Raw genomic sequence first — 11,480 nt, forward strand, 5'->3', positions numbered from 1 at the left:
AGTCCCAGTGAAGTGTTCCGTCATCCAAATCCTCCCCATCGTTCCTCTGAAGGCCTCGTAAAAAAGGGGTTTTCTCCAATTTGAAAAAGTTTATCAGTGTCATACATGCTCCCTACCAGCAGAGGGAGAATAAGATTGGGAGGCAGGGTGTGGGGGGGGGGGACACCTCGTTGTGTGTGTGTGTGTGTGTGTGTGTGTGTGTGTGTGTGTGTGTGGCGACACTGCTGGTCATGTGGAAGGAATCCTTCGCTTTTTGGCTGAAGAGGAAGAACCGTGGTCCACCAAGTGATGATGTGTGCTGCTTTTCTCTCTCTCTCTCTCTCTCTCTCTCTCTCTCTCTCTCTCTCTCTCTCTCTCTCTCTCTCTCTCTCTCTCTCTCTCTCTCTCTCTCTCTCTCTCTCTCTCTCTCTCTCTCTCTCTCTCTCTCTCTCTCTCTCTCTCTCTCTCTCTCTCTCTCTCTCTCTCTCTCTCTCTCTCTCTCTCTCTCTCTCTCTCTCTCTCTCTCTCTCTCCCCTTCCCCTCCTTTTGTTCAGTCTCGCACTGTTCTCTCCATCCTCCACCTCTCCTAGGAGTCTTTTGAGGTTGTCCACCCTCCCTCCCCCCCCCCCCCTCCCTCAGAGGCCGTGGGGCAGCATGGAGGAGAGGATGTCCATGAGGTTGTCCTCCCTCCCTCCCCCTCCCCCCCCCCCCTCCCTCCCTCAGAGGCCGTGGGGCAGCATGAAGGAAAGAATGTCCATGAGGTTGTCCTCCCTCCCTCAGAGGCCGTGGGGCAGCATGGAGGAGAGGATGTCCATGAGGTTGTCCAGGCCCCAGAGGTAGCCATCCTCACGGTTGCCCTCCGCCCAGGGCGTGCGGTGGTCCAGGGTGAGGGGGGGCGGCAGGGGCACCGTCTTGCCGAAGTCGATCATCCACACGCGGGCCTGGCCCGAGGCGTCATGCACGAACAGCAGGGAGCTGCCCACCACCTAGGACCCCCCGGGACACAGGTCAGAGGTCAGAGGTGTGTGTGGGGGTGTGTGTGTGTGACTAGCTGGTATAACGCTTGAATTTCCCCTCAGGGATCAAGGAAGTACCTTACTGTCTGTCTGTATGTCTGTCTGTCTATCTATCCACCCCTCTGTCTGTCTGTCTGTCTGTCTGTCTATCCATCCATCTATCCATCTATCTTCTATCCACCTATCTATCTATAATTTAAAAAAAACAGGTTTGTTGACAGAAGGAAGAATGCACGCTGAATACTGCCGCAAGTACTACGGGTATAAAGCTGGGTGACATCATAGGGTGTGTGTGTGTGTGTGCGTGTGTCTCACCTCATGCGTTCTAAAGAAGGGGGAGGTCTCCAGCACCGACCGCAGCTCTTCTAAACGTTGCAAGTAGAGTTTCTATCAGAGAGGAGGGGAAGAGAAGAGGAGAGGAGGAGAGAGGAGAGGAGAGGAGAGGAGAGGAGAGGGAGAGGAGAGTGTCAGACAGACCACAACACAAGAACAGACTGGTGCCACAGCCATGACTACGTGACATCACAGTGACATGTACACAATTCTTCCTTCTACACAGTGACATGTACACAACTCTTCCTTCTACACAGTGACATGTACACAACTCTTCCTTCTACATAGTGACATGTACACAACTCTTCCTTCTACATAGTGACATGTACACAACTCTTCCTTCTACACAGTGGCTGTGTTCGGAATGGTATACTAGCATACTCAATGAGTATGTACTGCATACTGCCTACTAAATTCATAATAAGTATGCGAAAACCAGCCGACCATTTACACAGTACGCATACTGCCTCCCAGAATGCATTTCGCCGGGAGCGGCGAATTTAAACCTCCATTAGCTAAAAGATGTAATTTTGGCTTTACAAGTGTTAACATGTCATTTTATGAAGTTTTAATATGTTTTCAGGCGAGAAAGTAACCACATACTGTATATTCCCAAAATGTGTCCAGTTTACCAAAATAACCCGTTTATATATCTTATCTGACTGGCGTCTTCTGTTCGCTAGCTGCGTTCGTAAATTCGCCCTGGAAATCTGATCAGCACTCATGGAATGCCTCTTGTCCAATCAAATTACTTGGTCCCTTTATGACGTTGCACCCAGTGTGCGCTCCGGCGAACGCACCCTACGTTGCTTACCTTCACTCACAGAGTTTGACAGAAATATTGTAACATAATTACAACACGTTGTAAAATGATTTGGGGGGCCAATATCTTTAGCTAGCTCAAGTAACTAGCTTACTATATTGTTGTCTTAACAGTTAGTAAAATAACATGATTAAAATAAATATATATGAGCAATAACATATTGTGGGCAAGCACTACAACCAACTTGTCCGTCTGAAGCTACAATACTGGGATCATTCGTGAATGGGCTACAAGCAGTCAAATACTAGGTGAACATGTGTGTAAGACACAAATAAACTTGGATTTCATGCATTTCAAGTGGCATATTTGTAATCATGACGACGTAGCCTTGTCTAAGAATGCATTTCACCATGTTAATTCCCAGTATAGTGAAAATACCACCGCTCATCCGTGATCAGACTTAGCTGGGGTGCTGCAGCTGAAGAGTATCAAATAGAGTGCAAAAAAGCAGCATCTGCACACTCAAATCTGTGCAAAAAACAATGTTTATTGCAAGCTTTCGGTCCCCAGGCTATCGGACGATGTAAACAACAGCTGTATGACGGGTTTGTATGACGCAGTTTGACGAGGCTGAAAGCGCACATGGTTGCCAGATGGGATTGACAATTTACAGCCTAAACTTTCTATAACCTCAAAATCAAGTAGCCCATTCGGCGGTAACCCACCCCATCTGGCAACCCTGGACGCAACCCTGCAACCCTGGACGCGAAATGCATTTTGGGGATCTAGTATGCCAAAAGTGTCCATCGTAACAGACTTCAATTTTCCCGGAAGTATTGCTCGCATACTAAATTTCTCGCATACTCAAATCTCGCATACTGTACAGTGTGAACGCACTACATACTCAAAATCTACGTCATATCTAGTATGAGTAGTATGCTAGTATGCTATTCCGAACACAGCCAGTGACATGTACACAACTCTTCCTTCTACATAGTGACATCTACACAACTCTTCCTTCTACACAGTGACATGTACACAACTCTTCCTTCTACATAGTGACATGTACACAACTCTTCCTTCTACACAGTGACATGTACACAACTCTTCCTTCTACACAGTGACATGTACACAACTCTTCCTTCTACACAGTGACATGTACACAACTCTTCCTTCTACACAGTGACATGTACACAACTTTTCCTCGTCCTCTTCCTGGTTGCATAGGGCCCCCTAGGGCTCACCCCCACCCCCCCTCCTCTCTCTTCCCCTCCCTCATGTCCCTCTTAACTGAGGGTCCCTAGGGAAACACGTACCAGGATCTGAAAGTTCCCATCCACAAAGCCCCCCAGCGCCTCCATCACCTGCTCCCGGTGTTTGGTCTTCTTGAAGTTGCTGTTGCACGTCCCGTCTGCTTTCTGCCACAACAGATAAACAACAACAGATAAACAACAACAACACAATATAAACAACAACAGATAAACAACAACAACAACACCATATAAACAACAACAGATAAACAACAACACCATATAAACAACAACAACAACAGATAAACAACAACAACATATAAACAACAACAACAACAACATATAAACAACAACATATAAACACATTCCGACATTGCGATCATTAGACACAGGCTCGACGTCCTGAGGCACAGCCGCCCCAGATTTGCCCGGCTTTAACTAAAACTACTTGGTAACCCCCACCCCCCCCTCCCTCTAGTTGACCCCACCTCACCCTCCCTCTAGTTGACCCCCCCACTCCCCCCCCTCCCTCTAGTTGACCCCCCCCCCCACCCCCCTTCCCTCTAGTTGACCCCCCCCCCCACCCTCCCTCTAGTTGACCCCCTCCCGCCCCCCCCCCTCCCTCTAGTTGACCACCCACCACCTCTCCCTCTAGTTGACCCTCCCCCCACCCCCGGCAGTTATGGCGTGACCTCTGACCTTGATGCCCTCGACGCGGAAGCCCAGGGTGGCGGTGGAGCTGAGGGTCTCCCTCCACTGCATGTACCTGGGCTTCAGCACCCCCTGCTGGGCCGCCTCCTGCAGGGTGGGGGCCCCCGGGTCCACCGCCACCATCTTCTCATACATGTCCCGGCGCAGACGAGGACGCTCCCGCGCCTTCAGGAGGTCCTCCTCCAGGTATGTCCTGGTGGTGGGGGGGGGGGGGGGGGGGGGGAGGGGAGGGGGGAGGGAGAGGGGGAGGGGGAGGAGGAGGGTTGGTTAGTGCGTCTACATTTACATTTACATTTTGGGCTAGACGCCTTTATCCAAAGCGACTTACAACAAATACATTTGTCTAAGTAAGTGAATCTTCTATTATTATTATAAGTTATTATTATTATCATTATCATTATCATCATTATTATTATATTATTATTATATAGGAGCAGCGTTGTGATTAATGGGCAGAGGTGCAGCGTTCTGATTGGTCCTCTGTGGCTCAGCTGGTAGAGCACGGCGCTGACAAGGCTTAGATTGTGGGTTTAGATCCCGCTGGGACCGTATATACTGAAACACGCACGCACTCACTGCAATGGAGGTCGCCTTCGGATAAAAGCGTCAGCTAAATGGCAAACATATAGGGCCGGTTTCACAGACAAGGCTTAGTCCTGGACTAAATCACACTTTCAATGTAAAATCTCCATTTTTTAGTCTAGGATTAGGCAACAACAGATAAACAAGTAACAGCCTTGTCTGTGAAACTGGCCCATACAGTATATCATATAAACTATCAACTATCCGTAAAACTATAAACTGTCCGTAAAACTCTGACGGCCCTTGACCCTGTGACCTCACCTGCTGCCCATCTTGCAGTCCATGATGGCGGGGGCGGTGAAGTCGGCCAGCAGGTCGTCCATCAGGTTGTAGTCCTGCCCCTCCCGCTGCACCACGCCGTGGTAGCCCGGCACGTAGCCGCGCAGCGCGTCCCCCATGAGCCTCTGCAGGCAGCGCTGCTCGCACTCGCAGAACCGCTTCAGCACGCGCCCGTCCTCACCTGCATGGAAGTTATCTAGAGGGGGGGGGAGGGGGAGGAGGGGGGAGAGGGGGGAATGAGTAACATGATGAGGGAGCAGAGAGAGTGAAAGAGAAAGGGACTGGAAGTGAAGGGGTGGGTGTGTGTGTGGGTGTGTGTGAGTGAGTGAGTGCATGTCCATGTGTGTGTGTGTGTGTGTGTGTGTGTACCTGCGTGGCCAGCCAGCTGTTCCCAGGGGTAGTGAAGGTGTGTGTGTGTGGGTGTGTGTGAGTGAGTGAGTGCGTGTCCATGTGTGTGTGTGTGTGTAAGTGAGTGAGTGCGTGTCCATGTGTGTGTGTGTGTGTGTGTGTACCTGCGTGGCCGACCAGCTGGACCCAGGGGTAGTGAAGGTGTGTGTGTGTGTGTGTGTGTGTGTGTGTGTGTGTGTGTGTGTGTGTGTGTACCTGCGTGGCCGACCAGCTGGACCCAGGGGTAGTGAAGGTGTGTGTGTGTGTGTGTGTAAGTGAGTGAGTGCGTGTCCATGTGTGTGTGTGTGTGTGTGTGTGTGTGTTTAGTGAGTGAGTGCGTGTCCGTGTGTGTGTGTGTGTGTGTGTAAGTGAGTGCGTGTCCATGTGTGTGTGTGTGTGTGTGTAAGTGAGTGAGTGCGTGTCCATGTGTGTGTGTGTGTGTGTGTGTGTGTGTTTAGTGAGTGAGTGCGTGTCCGTGTGTGTGTGTGTGTAAGTGAGTGAGTGCGTGTCCATGTGTGTGTGTGTGTGTGTGTGTGTGTGTTTAGTGAGTGAGTGCGTGTCCGTGTGTGTGTGTGTGTGTGTGTAAGTGAGTGCGTGTCCATGTGTGTGTGTGTGTGTGTGTGTAAGTGAGTGAGTGCGTGTCCATGTGTGTGTGTGTGTGTACCTGCATGGCCAGCCAGCTGGACCCAGGGGTAGGGGTTGTTCTTGAAGGAGACCACGAAGGGCGACCAGTGGACCATGGTCTTCAGCTTCTGCCAGGGCTTGGTCTGAGAGGACACACACGTCACATATTACACACACACATATCACGTCACACACACTTTTTATAAAAAAAAATATACATTCAACTTTATTGCCACTGAACAGAGCACAAGGCCTGAGACAACCACATGAGAACCCCCCCTCGCAGAAATACTACTGACCCAGTTCTGTTCTGACTGAGTGATATGAAAAGATGTGTCAACATTCCATTTAGCCGTGCGTATGTTGTGGATATCTGCGCGGCTGGAATGCAAACTGACCAATAGAGACAATGGACCAAACTGACCAATAGAGACAATGGACCGGATCTAACCATTGTAGAAGTATCTACATATCATCTATGCCAGGGGTCCAACACAACAACTCAGGAAGGAGACACTAACTCTGGATGAACTCTCACACACACACTCACACACACACACACACACACACACACACACACACACATAAAAACAAACTTCCCTCAGTCTCTGCGTGCGTGTCGTGGTTGAGTAACTGCATATACGTGTGTGTGTGTGTGTGTGTGTGTGTGTGTGTGCGTCAGTGTGTTAGCTTTGAGAGTGCAGTGTGGGTTTTATCTCAGTTGGGAAAGAATGTAAGGTCACTGTGCAAGAGGGCTTGACGCAAGCACACCCAGAGAAGAACACACTGCAGCAATGACACACGCATGTGTGTGTGTGTGTGTGTGTGTGTGTGTGTGTGTGTGTGTGTGTGTGTGTGTGTGTGGGGGGGGGGGTTTGCTTAATGTTGCTTACTGTGTTCACTCTGTGTGTCTGTGTCTGTGTGTGTCTGTGTGTGAAAGAGAGAGAGAAAGAGAGAGAGAGAGAGAGAAAGTGAAAGATGAAGAAAAGCAGGGTCACAGTCCAGTATAATCAGGCAGAATGACAGGCCTCATAAAACCTTCAACCATAAACCTTCATAATCACCACATCATGGATCAGCCTGCTGAACAATGCCTACTGCAGCCTAGTCCACCCTAGCCCAGTCCACCCCAGTCCACCCTAGCCCAGTCCACCCCAGCCCAGCCCAGTCCACCCCAGCCCAGCCCAGTCCACCCCAGCCCAGCCCAGTCCAGTCCAGTCCAGTCCAGTCCACCCCAGCCCAGCCCACCCCAGTCCACCCCACCCCACCCCAGCCCAGTCCAGTCCAGTACAGTCCACCCCAGTCCAGTCTAGCCCTCTCCAACCCAGTCCAGGCCAGTCCAGTCCAGCCCAGCCCAGCCTAGTCCAGCCCAGCCTAGTCCAGCCCAGTCTAGCCCTCTCCAACCCAGTCCAGTCCAGTCCAGTCCAGTCCTCTACAAACCTGTCCAGTCCAGTCCAGCCCAGTCTAACCCTCTACAACCCAGTCCAGCCCAGCCCAGTCCAGCCCTCTACAACCCAGTCCAGCCCAGTCCAGTCCAGCCCTCTACAAGCCTGTCCAGTCCAGTCCATTCCAGTCTAGCCCTCTCAAACCCAGTCCAGCCCAGCCCAGCCCAGTACAGTCCAACCCAGTCCAGCCCAGCCCAGTGCAGCCTGTTTTTCTGCCTCCCCTGCTCTGGAACATTCTGGAACAGTGGTGTGTTTGTGCTGAGGAGTGTCCTGTCTTGTTGAGCCCCCAGTAGTAAGGTGACAGGTGACAGGGGTCTCACACGTTTAGGAGACCCCCCCCCCGCCCCCCGCAAAGAAAATGGAGGTTGCAACTCACAAACCTTTACAGCACTCCTGAGGCAAACGCGAGCGCGCACAGACGCACAGACGCACACGCACACACACACACACACACACACAGAGGGACGAAACAGAAGCCATCCTGTCCTGCAGGTCTGTGTGTGTGTGTGTGTGTGTGTGTGTGTGTGTGTGTAGTCAGACCTGAGACTTCAATCTGCTTACCAGCTTAACCACACAACAACACTGGTGACATCATCCTCACACACTCACTCGCTTTGTCAACAACACACACACACACACACACACACACACAGAGAGAAACCCACACACGCGTCAAGGATGACGTGTGTGTGTTTTTCTCTCTCTATAAAGAAGGGGGGAGGGTTCACTCACACAACCACTCACTCTCCTGCCCTAATTAACCCCCCCCCCTCTCCCTCTCCCTCCCTCTAACTCCCTCCCTCCCTCCTCCCTCCCCCCTCCCAGGGCTCTGTGTCTCTCCTCCCCTCAGGGAATGAGTCTGGTACTCTTCATAGTGACAGAAACACATACACACACATACACACAACACACACACAAAACACACACACAAACGGTGTGTAAGCAAAGCCCGGGGGATCATCAAAGATCCACAGTCTGTTAGACCCCCCCAACCACAGTCTGTTAGACCCCCCTAACCACAGTCTGTTAGACCCCCCAACCACAGTCTGTTAGACCCCCCCAACTAGGGATGGACGGTTTTTCGGTTAAACCGAAAACCGGGGTTTATAAAAATAGAAACGGTTTTTTATCAAAACCGTCTGAAACCGTTTTTTTTTTTAAAGAATAAAATAGAATAAGAATAAAACTGGAACATGTCACATGTTTGTCGTGTGTGAAAATAACAATGATACAGTCTGAATCTGCCGCGCAATGAGTGAGAGGTTTGGTCAGTTGTGAAGAATAACTGAGGATTAATATCTAATTGGGATTATATTTAAGGGTAACGAATCACTCTATGGGAAAGATAGTTGCCTTCAGTTATTGGTAGATAGGAAAGGTTTTTTACAATTACTCGCTTACATTTAATAAGATCATTTTCGCTGCTCTCTGTAAAGCGCATTGGGTCACTTTTGTGAGAAATGCGCTATAGAAATAAAATGTGATTTGATATCAATCAATCAATCAAACTTTATTTATGTTCTATAGCACAAATCATGCATTGAATGTAACTCCAAGTGCAGTTTTTACTAAACCACAATATAATAAAACAAGAGCTATACGGATCAAGAGTGTTTGTGCACAGCGCCACTGTGTGTGAAGGCGCTACTGAAAGTGATGACAGAACGCATGTCTCAGAAGATACGCGGTCACTTAGTGACGCAAAGGTAGTTCTGTATTTATCTCTATCTGTATTAGTACATTTATTTTGAAAGCTCTATTTTGACAGCTCTACCATGGGCACTTTTATTTTGATGGGGCATTCTTTGTTGATTGACTTAGGACAGTTCAGGACGAGTCAGTCTCGCGGCATGTGGTTTTTATGAAAAGCTTTAAGTATGTTCACTGCATAATTCTAAGTCTAATATTTCAGTGATTATTGAGCAGTATTCAAATATTTAAATACATTGAGCAGCAGCTGAAACTTTGTCTAAGAACCAAGATATTGAGAAAGCAGTTCATTCAATGAAGACGCTGTTCCAAGAGATGATCTTCCGTGCAGGCGTGCACCCTGGATCAGCGGAGCTGGTGTGTTAAGTGTTCATGTGTTTTCATGTATGGTGTAGCTTACAAAGGTCTGCCTTTCCACTTATATTTGTGAAACTAAGTAGCCTAAATGTGTTGCGACTGTGCTTACGGTGTTTTAATGGTGTTCGACATGAGTGTATTGTAGCAGTAGGCCTCAATTATTTGAAATTGTATTTTTCGGTTAACCGGAAAACCCCGGTTTTACTCTCTGACGGTTTTTCGGTTTCAATAATTGGAAACCGTCCATCCCTACCCCCAACCACAGTCTGTTAGACCCCCCAACCACAGTCTGTTTGACCCCCCAACCACAGTCTGTTAGACCCCCCAACCACAGTCTGTTAGACCCCCCCAACCACAGTCTGTTAGACACCCCCCAACCACAGTCTGTTAGACCCCCCCAACCACAGTCTGTTAGACCCCCCAACCACAGTCTGTTAGACCCCCCCAACCACAGTCTGTTAGACCCCCCAACCACAGTCTGTTAGACCCCCCCAACCACAGTCTGTTAGACCCCCCAACTAAAAATCGATAACGAAATTCGTTGGCGACGAATGCCATTATCGAATCGTCGTTTATTTTATTTTTGGGGGGGGGGGGTTTTGTTTCCATAACATGGAAAAAATCATGCTACTCAAAAGCCTTGAGAGTGAAGCTGTCTGCTGTCTGCTGTCAGGACATGCTAGTGAGTTAGCTAGCAGGGTTAGCTCGCTGCTGCCGCTAGCTGACTGTCACTATGCTGCTCGTCCAGCTGTAGTCTGCGTAGCTGTGCTGAGAACCAGAGCACTAACTATGTTTCTATAGAGGAGGGTTACACTAACTATGTTTCTATAGAGGAAGGTTACACTAACTATGTTTCTATAGAGGAGGGTTACACTAACTATGTTTCTATAGAGGAGGGTTACAGCTAACTTCCTATTGTTTTATTATATAAGTCCTGCTGGGCTCAGCCCTTCCATGGTCTCCTGCTCTCCATGCAAATGCGTTAGTGTGAGTTCTGGCGAAGCGTCAGCTAAATGACTGTAATGTAATGCGATAGCCAGTGAGTGTTTGCTCGCATTCATGAATTCAATATTGCATGAACAAGTGTATTTAGCTAGCTGGCTAACGTCAATGGTAGAGCAGAGGTGATAAGCTAAGGCTAGCTAGTGGTAGCCTACCAGCTATCCATGAGTTAGAGTGAGGCACTGACTGTCGCCTAGCCTATTGTATGGAGTGAGAGGACACATTGCATTGTTTTGGAGCATATCTGTTATATAAACAGTTATATAAAAACATTAGTGTCTTGTCTGTAGCCTATATTGCACTTTGGGTTACTGACCTTTACATTAAGCAAAGTTATTACCTAAAACAATGCATGTATTGAGCTAGAGTTTAACTACTTTATTGAAACAATCTACCGCCATAGTCCATGGCCTGTTGTTAAACCTATTTGATGTAGCAAAGCCTTTTTTATTTATATATAAAAACATTTTTATTAATACTTATTCATTTTGCACATGTATATGTATAGGCCTGCTGATTTAGAAAACATAAATTAAAATTAGCAAAAAAATTCAATAAAAAAAGAAGAAGATTTTTTTGTTACATCTTTTCCCCCCGCTTTTTTTGTATCCGTTTAACCGACTAATAAAAAAAATAATCGGCAGATTAATCGATTATCAAAATAATCGTTAGTTGCAGCCCTACCCCAACCACAGTCTGTTAGACCCCCCCAACCACAGTCTGTTAGAACCGATGCCATCCAAAAGATGAGCCTCTTCCGAGCCTCAGGGCCAAAACTCAGAGGCTAACCCACAGCTACTTCCCCCAGGCCAAAAAAATATTTGTCCTGTAATTATTAAATGGTAAATGGACTTACTTATATAGCGCCTTTATCCAAAGTGCTTTACAACAGCCTCTCATTCACCCATTCACACATTCACCGGCCGGGCCACCGCTCACTGGGAGCAATTTGGGGGTCAGTGTCTTGCCCCAAGGACACTTCGCCATGTGACCAGCCGGGGCTCGAACCGCCGATCTGCCAACCTTGACATTGACTATTGCC

At 48.5% G+C, this 11,480-nt stretch overlaps 1 protein-coding gene across 1 annotated transcript in view; it reads right to left on the bottom strand.

The window, feature by feature from the left end:
* Nucleotides 1–755: 755 nt before the first annotated feature.
* Nucleotides 756–11,480, bottom strand: part of itpkcb (inositol-trisphosphate 3-kinase Cb) — a gene marked incomplete at both ends in the record, with an annotated part of 19,191 nt that continues 8,466 nt past the window's right edge. Inside the window, 6 exons of the mRNA XM_080531604.1 lie at nucleotides 756–965; nucleotides 1,311–1,382; nucleotides 3,408–3,509; nucleotides 4,041–4,245; nucleotides 4,896–5,109; nucleotides 5,965–6,067. Of these exons, the coding sequence (XP_080387730.1) occupies nucleotides 756–965; nucleotides 1,311–1,382; nucleotides 3,408–3,509; nucleotides 4,041–4,245; nucleotides 4,896–5,109; nucleotides 5,965–6,067 (906 nt within the window). The remainder of the gene's footprint in view (nucleotides 966–1,310; nucleotides 1,383–3,407; nucleotides 3,510–4,040; nucleotides 4,246–4,895; nucleotides 5,110–5,964; nucleotides 6,068–11,480) is intronic.

This window comes from Nansenia antarctica (genome assembly GCF_963989245.1).
Source record: "Nansenia antarctica genome assembly, chromosome: 5".
NCBI classification, from domain to species: domain Eukaryota; kingdom Metazoa; phylum Chordata; class Actinopteri; order Argentiniformes; family Microstomatidae; genus Nansenia; species Nansenia antarctica.